The sequence below is a fragment of the Populus trichocarpa genome, chromosome 17, assembly GCF_000002775.5.
Source record: "Populus trichocarpa isolate Nisqually-1 chromosome 17, P.trichocarpa_v4.1, whole genome shotgun sequence".
In the NCBI taxonomy this organism is placed as follows: Eukaryota; Viridiplantae; Streptophyta; class Magnoliopsida; order Malpighiales; family Salicaceae; genus Populus; species Populus trichocarpa.
In genome coordinates, this window is record NC_037301.2 from 143,585 (window position 1) to 162,601 (window position 19,017).

General features: G+C 33.9%; 3 protein-coding genes across 14 annotated transcripts in view; 1 reads left to right on the forward strand and 2 right to left on the reverse strand.

Annotated features, from left to right (window-relative positions):
- Nucleotides 1–11,383, reverse strand: part of LOC18106420 (2-alkenal reductase (NADP(+)-dependent)) — a 22,867-nt gene extending 11,484 nt beyond the window's left edge. The window contains exons 1-5 of one of the 5 annotated variants that reach the window (XM_052448406.1): nucleotides 11,035–11,378; nucleotides 10,541–10,718; nucleotides 9,808–9,974; nucleotides 8,635–8,717; nucleotides 7,995–8,208 (exon numbers count right to left, since the gene is read on the reverse strand). In XM_052448406.1, coding sequence (XP_052304366.1) covers nucleotides 7,995–8,208; nucleotides 8,635–8,717; nucleotides 9,808–9,974; nucleotides 10,541–10,718; nucleotides 11,035–11,274 — 882 coding nt within the window. In that variant the 5' untranslated portion in view covers nucleotides 11,275–11,378. Of the gene's footprint in view, nucleotides 1–2,073; nucleotides 2,252–2,416; nucleotides 2,606–7,697; nucleotides 8,209–8,634; nucleotides 8,718–9,807; nucleotides 9,975–10,540; nucleotides 10,719–11,034 lie in introns of those variants that run through there. The other 4 variants (XM_006372280.3, XM_052448407.1, XM_052448403.1 and 1 more) reach the window with 4 other exon arrangements.
- Nucleotides 1–18,495, forward strand: part of LOC127904492 (uncharacterized) — a 22,205-nt gene extending 3,710 nt beyond the window's left edge. The window contains exons 2-3 of one of the 4 annotated variants that reach the window (XM_052448411.1): nucleotides 837–1,064; nucleotides 1,144–1,485. In XM_052448411.1, coding sequence (XP_052304371.1) covers nucleotides 837–1,064; nucleotides 1,144–1,278 — 363 coding nt within the window. In that variant the 3' untranslated portion in view covers nucleotides 1,279–1,485. Of the gene's footprint in view, nucleotides 1–628; nucleotides 1,495–17,727 lie in introns of those variants that run through there. The other 3 variants (XM_052448409.1, XM_052448408.1, XM_052448410.1) reach the window with 3 other exon arrangements.
- On the reverse strand, nucleotides 2,987–5,217 carry LOC18106419 (2-alkenal reductase (NADP(+)-dependent)). Of its 5 annotated transcripts, XR_008057731.1 has the most exons (6): nucleotides 4,774–5,207; nucleotides 4,500–4,677; nucleotides 4,253–4,419; nucleotides 3,944–4,026; nucleotides 3,759–3,847; nucleotides 3,589–3,728 (listed from the first exon to the last, which is right to left on the reverse strand). XR_008057731.1 is itself a non-coding variant. In XM_052448397.1 (5 exons), the coding sequence occupies exons 1-5, from the start codon at nucleotides 5,026–5,028 to the stop codon at nucleotides 3,262–3,264; spliced, it is 966 nt and encodes a 321-aa protein (XP_052304357.1). In that variant the 5' UTR covers nucleotides 5,029–5,217; the 3' UTR covers nucleotides 2,987–3,261. The 5 variants fall into 5 exon arrangements, 4 of the variants coding, with proteins under 4 accessions (XP_052304357.1, XP_006372341.1, XP_052304359.1 ...); XM_052448397.1 differs by lacking the exon at nucleotides 3,759–3,847 and having other exon boundaries at nucleotides 2,987–3,640; nucleotides 4,253–4,323; nucleotides 4,774–5,217; XM_006372279.3 differs by lacking the exon at nucleotides 3,759–3,847 and having other exon boundaries at nucleotides 2,987–3,640; nucleotides 4,774–5,211.
- Nucleotides 18,496–19,017: the final 522 nt, after the last annotated feature.

A 19,017-nucleotide genomic window follows, 5' to 3' on the forward strand; every position in this document is an offset into this window, starting at 1 on the left:
ATCTCCACTCGTTTGCGTTAAACTGAGGCTTTGTCTTTGTACTTTTGATTAGTTAGCGTTGAGCTTAGGCTTCGTACTTGGTTTTCCTACTTCCTACTCGCCAACACCTACCGGCCTGAGTGCCTATATATATACATGCATGTGCATGTGGCAGGGAGCACATCTTTGATTCCAGATCCTACTTTCGTCTAGCCTTTCTATTTTCCAACGCTTCTTGAATATTCAGATTGCATAAGAGGATGGAATTGAAATTCGTAGAACCTGTGGCCAAGAATGGAAAGGAATTGGCCCTCGTTAATGAAGAGGATGTTGCATCGGAGTTTAAAAGATGGGAAAACGCTGTGGTTGCTTATTTTCTTGGCCATGATTCAACCTTCGGTCCACCTTCTTTCAACAGGTTTATCAACAATTTAATCGACTCGGAGTGGAGAAAATATGGGAATGTTAAGGTATATTCAAAGGGGTCAGGAGTTTTTGTCTTGGATTTTGAATCTGCTCATGGCAAGGAGTTGGCATTGGGTGAGGGTCCATGGTTTTATGATGGTAGTAAACCTTTTATTTTAAAGCCATGGAGTCGTGATATGAGCTTGGAAATCGAAGAGTTGAAGTCAGCACCGATTTGGATTAGGTTACCGAATCTGAGGTTGCATCTGTGGTCTCCTGAGGCACTTGGTAAGATTGCAAGTTTGGTGGGCAGACCTTTGTTTGCTGATACAGTAACAGCATCAAGAGAGACGTTATGCTTTGCAAGAGTTTGTGTCGAAGTGGATTTTGATAAGATGTTACCTGATTCAATCACCATTGAGGATGACAAGGGCTACAGCTATGATCAAAAGGTTGAGTATGAATGGCAGCCCACATCTAGATGCTCCTTTTGTCTGCACTTTGGGCATTCTGATTCTTGTCCAAGACGCAAAACGACTTTCCCATGCCCGTTCTGTTTGGGACAGCACACGGTGCTGCAAATACTTCGTCTACGACAGCATTCGGTTCAACTCCTGCAATGTTCGGTGATGAAGCCCCGGTATTTGGTGCAAACGTTTCGTCCACTCCAGCATTTGGTTCAACTACTTTTTCAAAATTTGGTTCCACTCTGCTTAGTACTACTGCTCCTGGTGCTACCAGTCCAGAGGATGATGCAAGCAACTACTGCTTCAAAATTTGGTTCCACTCTGCTTAGTACTACTGCTCCTGGTGCTACCAGTCCAGAGGATGATGCAAGGACTTCTTAGTCTGCTCCAGCACAAATTTCAATTTACCAATCTCCAAGCACAATAATTTGATTTTGAAACCTATTTATTATCTCAAAACAGTGTTCTGAATTTCATAAACTGAACCAATCTTGGTCATGAATTGCGATTAGTGTCTGTGTTTCTGTAACAAGACTATATTGTTCTTGAAATTTGTATGTCTTGAATCCAACCCTTTAGCAACTCCTCGCCCACCAGTAGGCTGCATTTGCATGATTTCAAGCATCCAAGTGTCACCAATTAATTCAGTAACCACACAAACACACATAAGAAACCCAATCATTCTACAACATGAATTCATCTAGACTTTTTAAAATTACCACCTTCTTGACTCAGCCATTTCAGTCCTGTAATTTGACACAAGACTTGCATAAGAATCCGTTAGTTTCACTTCAATGTAGCGTTAAAATCAATCCCATGTCACAAAACGGCGTACAGAATCCAAATTTTTACTTGAAAGGCAATAGAAACAGAGATGAAACTCATATGGGTATACGATAACTGATCAAAGCAGGCTTAGATGGATCAATGGGAATGCCTTGAAGGTTTGTCATTAGGCCTTTCATGTAGGGATCACATGACTGATAAAATTCTATACAAGAATCCCATTCTTACATTCTGGTTCTTGGACCTTGAGTTTTATGGTACCTAGTTGTCGTCGCATTTTGCAAGTTTTCTAGCATAATATCATATCAGCTAAGGATGTCAAAAGGGAAACTGCAGTTCACACATGCCAGCCATGTATGTATTTTAGGAGCACTACAGTAACCTAACCTTAACACAGATGCAATTGAGACGAAAAAGAAAAATAAAAAAAGCTAACCAAGAATTCCAGTATAATAGGAAAGAGGCACATCTGTGTGTTGAATTTTGGACAGTCCCTTTGTTGCTGTAATGAGACTATACTCTTCCCATCCAGTTACTCCCCAAACCAGGTCACCTTTCTTGAACTCTGGATGCACTGAATCCAAAACTATAGCCACTCCATATCCACTTAAAGGCTGAATATTTTCAAACAGACACAAGCATTAGCTCAGGAAATAAGACTATTGCATGAAAAATTGAGCTAAAGTCATCAACAACCCTATTCTCAATTGTAGTGATCACATAAAATCTTTTCAATGAAATGCTAGATAAACAGAATGAAGAAGGTATGAGTGACTGACCAAACGAGGCTTGTAGGACTCAGCATAATATCCTTCACGTTTTAGCATTCTACCTCTCATGGCTGGATCTCATGACAAATACAGATTCTTGACTAGAATCCCAGGAGTTCCTTCTGGTACCTTAAGTTTGATGGTACCGGTAATCAAATACATGTCTGAATTCTTAGGCAGACCAGAAAAGACATAGTCTTTCAATATCACCTGCTTGTTACTTTTTCTTCACAACTCATCGCATTATCTGCCAATACATATATATGAGATAATACTAAGAGCACTAGACTGGACATGTGTACATTTATATGAAACATAAAGATGCCAAGGGCTCTCTCTCTCAATTCTCAAAGCATGGTATTAGAGGTATCTGTTTGAATGTCATCTGCCGGCTTTTCGCATATTGGTGAACAAAAAAAGGGATGCATATAATGTCAAGTTCTGATAAGCAGGCTTTGTCACATCAGGGTAAATGCTGCATTTGGTACCTACTCATGATGCCCTCATCCAACCTCAAGAAAGGAACCTGTTGGCCTTCATTTAAGAAGATCATCGAGGGAAACAACATGATCAGCAGGATTCTTGTGTTAAAAACACAAAATGAGGAAATTACCTTCACAACAGAAGTCTGTTAAAATCATCCAACAGCATGTACTAGACTTGAAGGACAAATTCAAAACATAAAAGATGCCAAAATGAATGAGAGATAACCTTGATGATGATACCATTAACTTCGAATGCCTACGTATCTTGGACCCTCTGAAGTACAGGAAAGAAAAGACTAATTACAAGACTAACTTATAACAGACCATACTGTTCTAGCGGTCCACAACTGAACCTATAATACATAAATTTTATTCTTGAGAAACTATAATAACTTTCTTTCCAAGATTTCTGCCAGTAAAAAGTCCTTCCAGAGCAGCTGGGCAGCTATCAAGGCCTTCAGCTATGTCTTCCACACACGCTATCTTTCCTTCTCTGATACAAGGGAGCATGAAGTCCCAGAACTTGGGAAAAAGATGAAAGTAGTCAAAGACAACAAATCCTTCCACACGAAGCCGCTGGTAGATGATGCACATCAGGTTTTTTATGCCTTCTGGATCATCGAGTGGGTATTGTGAAACCATTCCACAGAGAGCAATGCGTCCATGGAGCCTCATGTTTAATAGAACTGCATCAATTATCTTTCCACCAACATTATCAAAGAAAATGTCAATGCCTTCAGGAAAGTACCTGGAATCAATCAGAAAGCAGTAGCAAAAAATTGTAGACTCAGAATTTGAAGCTGACAGTACTTGTCTGTCCAGAATGAGAAGGTGGCCTAAGATTTACTAGAAATAGCATGCATGACACTTTTTTTCCCTTCATTGAAAATGGACTTGGAGATAGCCCACCATCATCTTCAATTCATGCATGCTATAGTATTATCTTCAGAATTTACTGCTATCAGGATAAGATGGATGTCTTTTTGCAATTGGACTGCATCTACACTAATCAAGGACTTGCAAATTAAGCTAAACTAAAGCAAAACCTGACCTCTTCAGTGCTTCATCCAAGTTTTTCTCTTCCTTGTAATTGAAAGCGTCGTGAAACCCTAACTTGTTCTTCAACAAATCAACCTTAACAGAAATTTAAAAAATAAATTGAAACAACAAAATGAGATTTCTTATTGAAACTTGGGTACATTTTCAAGATGAAAAGAAGGAAAGTGAAGACAACAAAGCTGTTCCTATTCTAAACAAATTCAAATGCTAAACCATCTTCCTTGTGCTTCAACATCTTTCTCTGTTTGGAAATCACAAGGAGTTATGTTCTCTGTTGTATGTTAGTCCCAAATGAACTGACCTTTTCTTTACTTCCAGCACTACCAACAACATAGCAACCCATCAATTTTGCTAGCTGCCCAACAAGCTGGCCTACAGCACCAAATGCTGAAGAAATGAAAACATTTTCACCTTTCTTTGGTGCACAAAAGTCATAGAAACCAACGTAAGCAGTCAAACCAGGCAGACCTATGGAGAAAACACAGAAACACAATTAGTTCCCAAACATTTCAACAAGTTTCTTAGATCTTGCTTATGTATGAACTTACCAAGAACTCCCAAATAGTAAGAGAGGGGCACATCCGTGTCTGTTATTTTAAAGAGGGTTTCAGGTTCTGTAATCAGACTGTATTCTTCACATCCCGTTGTTCCCCAAACAAGATCACCCTTTTTGTAGCCAGGGTGTCCGGAGTTCAAAACCCTACCCACTCCATAACTGGTGATCACCTGCATTAGTTTTCAAGCAGGAAACTCTTGTACTAGAATCCTGAGATTTCTCTTCATTTCATAGAAAATGTAATTAAAGAGGATAGCATTACTTACAGAGCCAGGAGGATAGGAAGAGAAGACACCAGGGTTTTCGATCTTTCTTGATCGAATATACTGATATGGCTCAATGGACAAGTAAAGAACCTTGACAGGAACTGTGTTTGAACCTTGTAGTACTTTCAACACCACAGTTTCAGTTGTGACATGAAGGTCTGATTCTTTGGGAAAACCATTGATGTGATGTTTCAGCATAACCTTCTTGTTTCTCACCTGTACAGTTTCACTAGAACTACCACCATCTGTGTCCATGGCTGACAATATTAAAGACAAGTTCAGCTACTGCTCAATCTTGGAAACTAGATAAGGAAGAGAGCCTGCCATGTTTATAGCAACTTGACTAAACCAATCATACATGAAGAAAAAGTGTCATCAGCTTTCAACATCATGAATGTCGTACAATCTAAAAACACATGCCATTTTTTAGATACGTGTCTTAAATTTTTGCTAGGAGTCAAAGTGGATTGATAGAGAATTGGCTTGGTGTCTAACATTAAGCAATGGGGGACAAGGTCACGAGAGTGATCTTAGACCATCAGAGCAAAGTCCATTACACTATATCATGGCCAGTTTTAGTGTTCAAGGTCTATTATACGTTGGGTTCTATCGACTTATACAGGCTTTTCCACCTTCCATGGAGGATTAATTTGGGTTTGTCTAGCTAATAATTTTAGATTATAACTTGCTGTGCTTTTATACGAGTGTTAGATTTCTTTTGTTTTCTTTGTTGGGTTATGCCCAAACCAAAATAATAACCCTTTTCTCTTCTCTTCTCTTCTCTTCTCTTTCCCTTTTAATTGCTTATTCAATCATGGTTATATAACTAGTTATGTAAATGCATTTAGTCTTGGGATATTTTTATTTTTTATAAAAAAATTATATATGTGAGTTTTTTCGATTTGTTTTTATAACTAAAATTTTTTAAGTGCAAATAAAAAAATTTATGCATTCATGTAATAAAATAAATTGAGAACTACGTGTGTTAATAAATTAAAAAAATAATTAAAAATAAAAGTTGAAAAATTGAGAGATGAATATAGATCAAGATATTTAATTTTGCAAGATGGAACATTTACCCGGTTGTGTTTGATAAATTTTATTAATTAAAATAATTTTTTTATTCAATCAAATGATAATAGAAATAGACACACACGTGAAATTATTTGAATAAAATAAAAGGAAAAAAAATATAATATGCAAGACTGCACATATTAGAAATATTATCTGAAAATAAAAAAATTATTTTAAAAAATAAAGTTCATCTATACAAAGGATAAAAACAAGAAAATTATAGATGAATAAAAAAATCACTTCAAAAATTAAACACATACAAAATAATTTTATAAAAATATCTATCCAAAAAAGGTTAAATAAGCAAATAAAAAAAATCACATATGAGCAATATTAAAAGAAAAAAAAGAGCAAAACAAATAGTCTAGGCGCGTAGGCATGGCAAGGAAAAGCCCTAGCATATGGGTGGGCCTTCAAGCTCAAGCCCCCGCACCTATTTTTTTAAAAAAATAAAATTTTAAAGGGACAGATAACTTGTCATCCACCCTTATTTTTTGAAATAAAATACATAGACGACGTGTTGCCTGCAAGCCTAGTTTATGCTCACCATAATGATGCTCACAAAGTTAGGGAAGCATTTCTTTTGGGGAAAAACCCAATTTTAAGCTATTTTAACAAAACGAACACCTTACTAACATTCTTGAAAGACCCACAAACTAATCCATCAACTCAAAACACCCAAAAAGGATCCAAAAACCAATAATTAAATTGGTTTAGATTTATCTTTCTTGGCCTAGATCTATCTTTTCATGAAATATTGAGAAATCAAAAAATCACCATTAAACTTCTCTCATCTCATGGAATCCGTGGACACAAAAAAATCCATTTTGGTGGTCAGAAATGGCTTGAACGATGTCTTTTTCTCTCATCACCAGAATTCAGCAACCTTTCTCTACCTCCTCTCTTTAATCAAAGATTGAAAAATAACATAAATAAACTTTAGTACAAAAATTGAATTTTTTAAACTTCAAGGGATCTAAATTGTATAATTTATGTTATTTTGAAAGTTTGAGGGTCTAAATATAATTTTCTTGAAATCTATGGTACGTTATCTATGTTTGATGGTTTTTTTTTATGGCCTATTTTCTTCCAATTTTACCTTTGACTATGAAATCTAAAGCAATTGGCTTTAAATTAGGATTTAAAAGCCTGAAATTAAACTTTGAGGACAAAAATAAATTACTAGGAGTTTTACAATGTTTTGTGAGTATATGAATAATGCTAGCTATAGTTAAAAACTAACGCCTTTTAGTTTTATATACCTTTTAGTTATAAGTCATATTGATGTTTGAAAGAATTAACTCATAAGTTGGCAGGTTGATCTAGTTTATCCCAAAATTACTTCATTTTAGTTTTTTTTTTCAAAACAAATTTTAATAAACTAAAACTATATTTTTTAAACAATTTTTTTTAAAATTTTTTAGAATTGACTTAACAAGGAAAGTACCTGTAATAAATCGATGCAAAAACAACAACAAGAACTTGTTATAAAATAAAAAATATTTTTAAAAATTACCCATAAGTATAATATCAAGTTACATTACATTTACATTAAAATATTTATGTAAATATTTTAATTTACACTTAAGTAACATTCACTAGAATCCGGAGTTTTTTAACTTTCGGAAAATTAGAAAGCAGGCAGCAAGTTAGACCAAGCTCCTTGGTTTTTTTTAAGGGAAACCTTTCAATCATATTGAAGCCTTGGAACTAATATTTAATGTTAAAATTATTAACTCCTTCAAGTGGGAGACTTCAATCTCCAAGAATTTGTGTCCAAGTGAACGGTCGTTCGGAGTTACCATCTGATGTTCTTGTTGAAGATGAGCATGGTTTCTATAGAGCAAGGGTTGAGCATGAATGGAAACCTCCCAGATGCAAGTATTGTAAATGTTTAGGAATATATAACACATGGCAATAGGAATAATACTTCGACAAACAGCAATGAACATGATCGAAGTAAAATGCAAGTGTTAAAAAAGTCATTCACGAGAAACTGCAACCACTTGTTTTCCAATATTGCGACCGGCGAAGAGTCCAGTTAGAGCCGCTGGAGCATTTTCAAGGCCTTCTGCTATGTCTTCAACATACACAATCTTTCCTTGTTTGATGTAAGGCAGAACCATGTCTAGATATTTTGGGAAAAGGTGAAAGAAATAATAGACCAAGAAACCCTCCATATGAATGCGTTTCAGCACAAGATGCATCAAGTTATGAACACCTTCCGGCTGCTCGAGATTGTATTGTGAGACCATTCCACAAACAGAAATTCGCCCACGGACCCTCATGTTGAGTAGTACTGCATCAAGAATTTTTCCTCCAACATTTTCAAAGTAAATATCAATGCCATCAGGAAAGTACCTGCCAAATGATAGAGCAAATTTCGTTTTAAGATTTTACCCTCAAATAACTTGAAGGGGAAATGTCAAAAAGAAAAATTTTTTGGTTTACCAACTAAATAGATTAGCAGCACCATAGAAATTTCAACTGCCTGGGTTACCTATGCCGACTAAAAGCCATAAACATAAAAAATTAGACTCCCTTGCACCACTGGAATATCATATGAATCCCTTACCATGGCCCAGTGAATAGGAATTTCAAGGCAATAAAGCAGACCATACAAAATCCACCACCTCTTTCTTTAACCAGTTTAAGATGCCTTCTTTCACAGCTTGAAACAGATGTTACAGGTTTTTTTTCCTGACATCTTACAGCTGTATACAATTTATTTTAGTAGGGTTCCATTTTACCACTACAGGTCCAGTTTAAGCAAATTGTACCACTAACCTTTTCAAAGCTGCATCCAAGTCCAGCTCTTCTTTGTAGTTGAAAGCATCATCAAAGCCAAACTTATTCTTCAACAAATCAACCTTATATTACAGAAATGAGAGGATAGGAGATGTAAAGGTCAAGAAAACAAAAATAAAAAAGAAGCTAATTAATGAGATTGCTTGCTTCACTTTGACAGAAGAATAAATACTAGGATGACAATTATCTATTTAACTTCCATGACACAAAGGGAGAGCCATTTGATCCTCTTATAACTTGCAAGTTTACCTACTTTGTCATGCACGAAAAAGGTAAGCATATACAATAATGGAAATTGTAATGGGAAGCCTAGTGAGCTGATGCAGGCCATGAAAATGATCTAGGACAGCCTACAGAACTACTCAGCACCATATCTCTCACTTACTGAACTACATGCTATCCATGTTTTTCCCCAAAATTCAGACTGAAAGAAAAATATCAAGCAAAACAATATCCTTGTCTAACAAAATTTTATCCCTAAATTCAGTCAAGATTTTTTACAAGCTTCTAACCATGAAATAGACAGAGTATTGTAAAAGGAACTGGATGTCCAGATACTTGTTCATTGCAACTTCCAAGTAATGGAACGACAGAAAATTCAAATGGACAAAAGGACTAACCTTAAAATTTCCTACGGACAAAAGGATGTAAAATCTTTGTCAAATGCTGGTGTTTTCTGCAAGTCTTGTGTTTTCTAGGCCATTCAGATGTTGTTTTTTGGAAACTGATTAGAATGCATTTACTTGTAGGCTACTTACAAACTTAGATCCTTATTGGTACAATATTAGAAGAGTAAGCTTTCAAGAGAATATGTTTGGATGCAAGAAACACCCTCCTTTTCATGGTGCCTAAGATTTGTGTGACACTGAAACTCCCCGGAACCTATCGAATAGAACATTCATGTACCATCTTTTTCTGGCTCTTCCAGTTAATATATTTTGCTTGCCATTTGGCAGCATTCGACCAGCTTTCTAACTAGAAAAGAGCTTTTCAGTCTTTTGTATAATAACTAATTATTCAAGCAGGTTTGCAATTCCAAGTTTTATTGTGTTCCAGACTTTGAAAAGCAACAGCATCAGATTAGACCGAGAAGCAGTGCCAAATAAAGCAGGAAAAACACTAATAACCTAAACATTCACTAAGGAGACATACCTTGTCTTTGCTTCCAGCACTTCCAACAACATAGCAACCTAACAACTTTGCAAACTGCCCAACAAGTTGACCAACTGCACCAGAGGCTGCTGATATGAAAACAAACTCCCCTTTCTTAGGAGAGCATATTTCATAGAAGCCAGCATAAGCAGTCAAACCCAGCATTCCTAGAAGAAGAAATCATAATGGAAACCAATGATAGTTACGGTAATATCTATATCAGCAGTGTCTCACCCTAGTTGCCCTGAACCTTGTGAGGTTAAGAACCGCCGCATGGCCTTCTAGACCTCAAAAGGTTGATGAACAACAGCCAGTATCGTGAAATCATTTTCTGAGATCATTGACCATACCGAATGATGAATCAAGACAAAGAAGCATCTGAAGAGATAAAAGGCAAGCATGTCTACTCTCAGGACACAATGTATCGCATTTTAGCCAGCAAATTAATATCCTGACATGACTAGAAGAATCAATAACAGCCCTACACCATACACACTATAAGATGTGGGTCTCATTTCGCTTGAGCCACATATCATCTTCAACATAATCATAACAATTGTAAGCTTCCCACACCCTATTCAACTCAAACTTTACAGAGTTCCAAACACAATAGTTTGGTGTTCTAGAATTCTCAAAAAATCAAACAAAAAATTAAAAAATTCAATCAACTTATTAGCACCAACAATGATCTGATTTCATAAATAGAACAGTTACAAAAGCCGAAAAGGCTTACCAAGAATTCCAGTATAATAGGAAAGGGGCACATCTGTGTCATGGATTTTAAATAGTGTCTCTGTTGCTGTAATCAGACTGTACTCTTCCCATCCAGTGATTCCCCAAATGAAGTCTCCCTTTTTATAATCCGGATGCCTTGAATCCAAAACTTTAGCCACTCCACGCCCACTTATAGGCTACATTCATACAAATTCCAAGCAAAAAAAATGTCACATCTTACTTCAGTGACACACAACCAACAAAATCTATTAGTTTATGAGCTAAAGTAAGCTATTCTCTCCATAATTTCCATCCACTTCAAAGCAAGTGAATTTACACAAAACATCCACAAAAGCTACAGCTTCATTGTATAATTAAGAACAAAACCATGTTACAAAATTAATTACAAAAACTCAATTGCTGAAACAAATTGAAAAATGCAATCTTTACTTCAAAACATGCTAAAAGAAAGAGAAACAGTGATAAAACTCAAATGGATCTAAGGTAACTCACCGAACCAGGCTTCAAGGGAGAAAAATAAGAGCCCTGAAAGTTTCTCATTCGGATTCTCATGTAAGGATCACAAGACAAGTAAAGATTTTTTACAAGAACACCATTAGTACAATCTTCTGGGACCTTGAGTCTGATAGTACTAGTAGTGATGTACATGTCTGACTCTTTAAGAGCACCAGACACGTAGTCCTTGAAGATCACTTGCTTGTTGCTCACCACTTCACCATCATCACTCTCCATTTTTCACTTCACAGTCGTTGCTTCAGTTTGTCTATGTAATGTAGACAGAGGAGAGTGGTCTGTTAATGGACAACTGGTCATAGGAGTGATGTTTTAGGTGGGCGATTTTAAGGACAAGTTATCTTTCCTAATATTTCTGTGTTAAATAAACAAATAATTTTTTTTTAATACTTTCAAATATATGATGTCGTAAAACAAAAACCACACTGTGTATTAAGGCCTTATATGTTTTCAGAACCATTTTCTTTACCTTTTTATGTTTGGTAAACTCATAAAAATTTAGTAAAAAAAAATTGAATTCTAGTAAAAAAAATAAAAAATTAAACCTTTATGTTAAGAAAGTATTTTTCTTTTCTATTCTTAGAAAACACTTTCTTTTCTTTACAAAATATATAAGACATAAATTACTTTAAAAATACTTTCATGGAACTAATTCAAATCCCTCCTTTTCTCTCAAATCTCTTTAGTAGAAACAAAATCATTATAATTGTTTTTTCTGTTATCTGCAACAATCTCCATTGAAGCATATTGAATTCTCTTATTTCAGGTAATTCTTCTTCCTCAAATGTCTTTCTATTATTTGCCTTATGTTTTCCTCTTTTTTGTTTAGATTTGTAGTTATAATTATGGCATAAATCTTGTGATCTTGTTAATTTGCTGTGTTTTTGGTTTCTGTGAAAAAAACACAACAATCTCATGCTCTGTTTTATTTAGGATTATACAATTGATTATAAGAGTTGGTTTAAGTTTTCCAAACCATTTTCAATTCCAATTGATCTCCCCACTCCCATTACATTATGTCTTGATGATCTCCCTCTCTAGCATGTCCCTGTTCTTGCCTTTTTCACAATCTATACCTCTCACCAAATATTCTCTATGCTCCTATGTCCTATTTTGCTTTTGCTTAACAATTATGGTGTCGTTTGTGGTAGGAAATATTTGTTTTTGGTTGGTTTTGGCTTATTTTTGCCTTTTCTACTTTACTTTCTCTCATAACTTTTTTGAGACTCATTGCTTTACCTAACAACAAAGCTCTTTTTTTTCATGTTCATTTATATGTTTATGTTTGTTTAAATAGGAAAGTATGAGTTTTCCATATCTTTTCTTTCAATTCATGTTATGTTTTTCTTTAAATTTTCCATCAGATCTGCTTTCAATTCCACTCCATTTGTTTCTCTTCCTCTCCTTCTTCTTCAATTGCTTCTCATCCTGTAGAACCTAACCCACCTTATGATCTCTCCTCTCCCATCCTAAATGGAAAAAAAAAACACATTTATTTCCAGAAGCTAATCTCAAATTTGACCCCTTCCCATGTTTCCTCCCTATTTAATAACCACCCTTATCTCAACCTCAATATTGCCCTCCAATTCTTCAACTCCTTACCCCTTATAAAACCTGACTTTAAACACACTGTCAATTCCCATTATTTTCTGGTGTGACAATTACTAATAACTTCTCAGCGACATTGCGAACACTCCTGGAGTGCGCAGCGTGAGATGCTACCTTGGGCTCTCCTTCTCCTTATCTTCCGCTTAACTAAAAATTTTGATTCCCGATAATTTATTTGGTGTTGGCGAGAAACTCTGTATTTCCATGATTAAAGCTTGCTTCTCTGTTGATGATATGCATTTTCTGTTAGGTATTTTGAGGTAAATGAATAGAGATGACAATGATATTAAGTTTAAGTAAAGGTTTTGCAAGAAAATTATATTTTCATACCATGAAACAGAAGGATTGAGAATTTATAAAATAATCTACTTTAAAGCCTTGTTTGTTTAGAAGATCAGATATCATTGCCATAACTATTATACCTTGTCAGCTCATTTTATTTCTAACTTTTTAATTTATAATGTATGTCAGTTTGAGCATAATTTCTTGTATTAAATGTGTAAGTATTTGATATGTTTTTTTAATGTTTATTTCCCTAAATTTTTAGGTTTTCTGATAAGAAAACTTTATTTTCTTGTTATGGATAATAAGATTATTTATGCAGCATGTATGAGAGCAGCTGTAACTGTTATAGCTACAGGGGTAGCTATTATTGAACAAGAAAGAAATATAATTTATATACCAAAAGAACCACGTATAAATGCAATTGCTCAACGATAATTCTATATTGATAGCATTTTGAATCGAGGTGATAGACATTGCATTGAAAAAATTCGTATGAAACCAGTTGTATTATATAATTTGTGTGATGTTCTCACAAGTTGTGACCTATTACGATCAACTCAAAATGTGTCTATTAGGAAGCAAGTAATTATGTTCTTACAGATTGTAGGCCGAAACAAAAAATTTTGTTTTATTAGTAGTATATACTATAGGCCTGTTGAAACTATTCATTGTTACTTTAGAATTGTATTAAAAACAGTTCTTAAGTTATACAAACACCTTATTAAAGACCTAGTGGATATAATTCCCGCAGAGATAATGAATAATCGCAGATTCTATCCTTATTTTAAGGTATGAGAACAATACCAATATTTTTATACATTAATTAATTACATCTAGAAGAAAAGGTTATAAATTATTTTTTCATGTTTATATAGGATTGTGTGAGAGCAATTGATGATACCCATGTTCCTGCAAATGTTCTTGTTGAGATTCAAGGAAAGTTTCGAGGTCAAAAGGAAGGAACAATATAAAATAGTTTAGCATCTATAACTTTTGATTTGAAGTTTATAGATGTTTTAGTTGGCTAGGAAGGAAGTGCATACGATTCACGGGTTTTAGGTGATGCACTATAAAGACCTAATGTTCTAAAAATTCCATAAGGTATATAATAAAGTATTTATTATATGTAATAAACATATAAAATGTCTAATTGGATAAAGATAACAATAGTTTTTTTTTTAATTTATAGGGAAATATTATCTTGGTGATGCTAGTTACGGTATTCGAAAATGAATCATTTCTCTTTTTCATGGAGTTCGATATCACTTGAATGAGTTTACAGAACATTCACCAAAATATAAAAAGGAGTTATTTAATCTTCGACACTCTTCATTGAGAACCGTTATTGAGTGAGGGTTTGGTATTTTGAAGATTTGTTTTAGATCAATTGATGGAAAATCTTTTTGGTCTTATGAAACACAAGTAGATGTTGTGCTTACATGTTGTATTATTCATAATCGCATAATGAGAGTTGATCCTTGTGACTTTTTTATGGAAGAAATATGTTTGGAAAGTGAACCAATAAGACAAACATTCAACTTAAGTCAACGGAAGAATAGGGAAGAGAATATGGAGTGAATAACAAAAAGAGAAATGATTGTATCAACCATGTGAAATGATTATAACACTTAAAGAAACTAGTAATTGAGTGTTAATTATATGTGTTTGTTTTTATTATGTGTTTCTTGAGTTTATATTATCATTGTTATGTATTTGGATTGCTTGTTGACTTTATTATAATTTTTTATGTATTTTATGTATTTTTTTTAAATATTAATTGTAGTTTTTGTATAAAATTTATTAAATCTAAATATTGTATGCTTTTATTTTGTATAAATTTATAATTTTTTTTGTAGAAATAAGTACCACATAGAATGAAAAATACAAGGGTAAGCACTTCACATGGTCTAAGCCTATATCTCACATGTTACTTGACATATTAGCCGAGGAGGCACTTAAAGGAAACAAGCTTTCTTCCACATTTAAAGCAGAATCTTTTGTTAAGGTGGCTATAGAAATTAGTCAAAAGTTCAACGTGCAATGCGAGCTAAGTATATGGACAATCATCTCAAAACTGTGAAAAAAGAATGAGAAATAATAACCAAACTTAAAAATAAAAGTGGTTTTGATTGGGATGATTGTTTGAAAATGATTACAGTTTCGAAAGATGTATATGATGAAGAAGTAAATGTATGATAAATATTATACTCTTTGAATTTTTATATTTACTTTTGTTTCCAAAATTTTATACAATGAACTAAAAAAATATATATTCTAAACTCTATGAACAAACACATCCAAATCATGACAAGTATCTCAATAAAAAACTTGATATGTATGAGGCAATGACAATTGTTGTTGGAAAAGACATGGCAATAAAAAATTATACCAAATCATATGTTGATATCAACCTGGAAGAGAACACTAAAACGCAATCGATTTCAATTGAAAATGAAGGAGAATATGAATAAATTTTAAAAGGAAAAAAGACATCCTTCTCTAGTGTACAAAAGAGGCAATATAGAAAGAGAAATCACATGTATGAAGATGATTGTGTTGAAAAATTATCTAAAAAGATTGGAGATGTAGCGTTTGCAATTCAAAGCCTAAGCAAAAATCAACTTGATGTTAACGAGCTATATACAGAAGTGATGAAAATTGAAGGCTTTGATAATATCACTCTTGGGGATGCATTTGATCACTTGGTCCAAAATGAAATGTTGACAAAAGAATTTATGGCAAAAAAATGTTAATTTGATGAAAATTTAGGTTTAGAATTTTATGAACCAACACTACTGGAGACTTGATTACTAAAATGATTTTACTATGATAAGAAAGTTTATGTTTGTTATTTGACAAATATGCTTACTTGTTTAATTTGATCTAGCATATTTATGTTTGTTAATTTGAACTAATATGTACGTGTATGACATCAAAACTTAATATTTATGCATGACTATGTTAGATGTAAGATATTTATATTTATTTCATAATGCTTATTTGATATATATTAAAGGGATAATTGCCCATACCCTTAAAAAAAACAATATTTATATAAAAAAAAAACCCATCAAAATATTTTTGTATCTATTTATCTTTTAAAAAAATCTTCATACAAAAAAAAAATTCCAAATATCTAACTCTTACTTAATACCATTAACTAATTTGGTTTTCTTAATATGAAAAAAAAATTTAAGCTTTTAAAATTAAAAAAATTATATAATAGGTTTTACTTAAAAAATATTTCACAAGGTTATATATCTATAATATTATATGATATCTTTAATTATATTTTATAAAATAAGCTATATATATATATATATATGATATAATAAAAAAAACCATCATTATACTTTTTAGATCTCTGATTAAATATTTATATTTAATATTTTATATATATATGATAAACTTGAAAAAAAAATATTAAAACATTAATAAATTATTTTCCAACTCATTTTCTATGATATATCCAAATATTATAAAGTAGTTTCCAATTTATTTTTCATGATACTACCAATCATCAAAAAATAATTTATTTTTTAGAAATTTATTTTTGAAAAAAATCACTTAAAAAAATTATTTTCCAGCTAAAAGAGAGTTTAAAATAAGCAAACACTTTAAATATTATAAAGTATTTTCCAATGTATTTGAGAGTGAGATTGTTTATTTTTTAAAATTACTGTTTCGTTATAAAATTATAAAATTGATATATTTTTAATATAGGTAGATGTTAAAAATAAAATAAAAATTTTAAAAAAATATTTTAATATATTTAAAACAAAAGATATTTTTAAAAACCGGCTTGAAATATAATATGAACCACGATCTTAGTGAACAAACGGAGTGTGAGAAAAAATCAAATGAATATCAAGTAATAATTTATTTATTTATTTGTTTTAAGATAAAGAGTATTGGGACCACACATCACATCATCCCCCATGTTCCACTCGTTTGCGTCAAACTGAGGCTTTGTAATTTCGATTAGTTAGCGTTGAGCTTAGGCTTTGTGCTTTGGTTTTCCTTCTCGCCAACACCTACCGACCTGAGTTCCTATATATATACATGTGCATGGCAGGGAACACATAGTCCCACCCACCTTGCAACATCTTTGATTCCAGATCCTACTTTCGTCTAGCTTTTCTATTTTCCTTGACATCTAGCCCTGTGATACTTCCTTTCTTGAATTTCTTTGCGATCTGTTCCATCTCAATATCCCTTCTCTTCTCCTGAAACATCAATCAAACTTCTTATCCCTTCTGTCTTGTCCTGTCCTGGAACATAAATCAAACGCTACTTGAATATTCAGATTGCATAAGAGGATGGAATTGAAGTTCGTAGAACCTGTGGCCAAGAATGGAAAGGAATTGGCCCTCGTTAATGAAGAGGATGTTGCGTCGGAGTTTAAAAGATGGGAAAACGCTGTGGTTGCCTATTTTCTTGGCCATGATTCAACCTTCGGTCCGCCTTCTTTCAACAAGTTTATCAACAATTTAATCGACTCGGAGTGGAGAAAATATGGGAATGTTAAGGTATATTCACAAGGGTCAGGAGTTTTTGTCTTGGATTTTGAATCTGTTCATGGCAAGGAGTTGGCATTGGGTGAGGGTCCAAGGTTTTATGATGGTAGGAAACCTTTTATTTTAAAGCCATGGAGTCGTGATATGAGCTTGGAAATCGAAGAGTTGAAGTCAGCACCGATTTGGATTAGGTTACCGAATCTGAGGTTGCATCTGTGGTCTCCTGAGGCACTTGGTAAGATTGCAAGTTTGGTGGGCAGACCTTTGTTTGCTGATACAGTAACAGCATCAAGAGAGACATTGTGCTTTGCAAGAGTTTGTGTCGAAGTGGATTTTGATAAGATGTTACCTGATTCAGTCACCATTGAGGATGACAAGGGCTACAGCTATGATCAAAAGGTTGAGTATGAATGGCAGCCCACATCTAGATGCTCCTATTGTCTGCACCTTGGGCATTCTGATTCTTGTCCAAGACGCAAAACGACTTTCCCATGCTCGTGCTGCAAGGAATATGGACGTTTCTGCAGTAAGCGAAGCGGTGGCCCTGCCAGGTTTCTGTTTGGGACAGCACAAGGTGCTGCAAATACTTCATCTGAGACAACATTCGGTTCAACTCCTGCTCCAGCATTTGGTTCAACTCCTGCTCCAGCATTTGGTTCAACTCCTGCTCCTACATTTGGTTCCACTCTGTTTGGTACTACTGCTCCTGGTGCTAACAGTCCACAGGATGATGCAAGGACTTCTTTGTCTACTCCAGCATTTGGTTCAGAGCGTCCTCCTGCTGAATAAATTTCAATTTACCAATCTCCAAGCTCAATAATTTGATTTCGAAAATTGTCGAAAAGAAAATAAGGAATTATTTTTTCAAACCTGTTTGTTATCTCAAAACAGTGCTCTGAATTTCATAAACAGAACCTTAAAAATAGATTAAGGCACATCTTGGTCATGGATTGCGATTAGTGTCTGTGTTTCTGTAATAAGACTATATTGTTCTTGAAATTTGTATGTCTTGAATCCAATCCTTTAGCAACTCCTCGCCCACCAGTAGGCTGCATTTGCATGATTTCAAGAATCCAAGTGTCACCAATTAATTCAGTAACCACACAAACACACATAAGAAACCCAATCATTCTACAACATGAATTCATCTAGACTCTTTAAAATTACCACCTTCTTGACTCTTAGCCATTTCAGTCCTGTAATTTGACACAAGACTTGCATAAGAATCCGATAGTTTCACTTCAATGTAGCTTTAAAATCAATCCCATGTCACAAAACGGCAGACAGAATCCAAATTTTTACTTGAAAGGCAAATAGAAACAGAGATAAAACTCATATGGGTATACGATAACTGATCAAAGCAGGCTTAGACGGATCAATGGGAATGCCTTGGAGGTTTGTCATTAGGCCTTTCATGTAGGGATCGCATGACTAATAAAATTCTTTACAAGAATCCCATTCTTACATTCTGGTTCTGGGACCTTGAGTTTTATGGTACCTAGTTGTCGCATTTTGCAAGTTTTCTAGCATAATATCATATCAGCTAAGGATG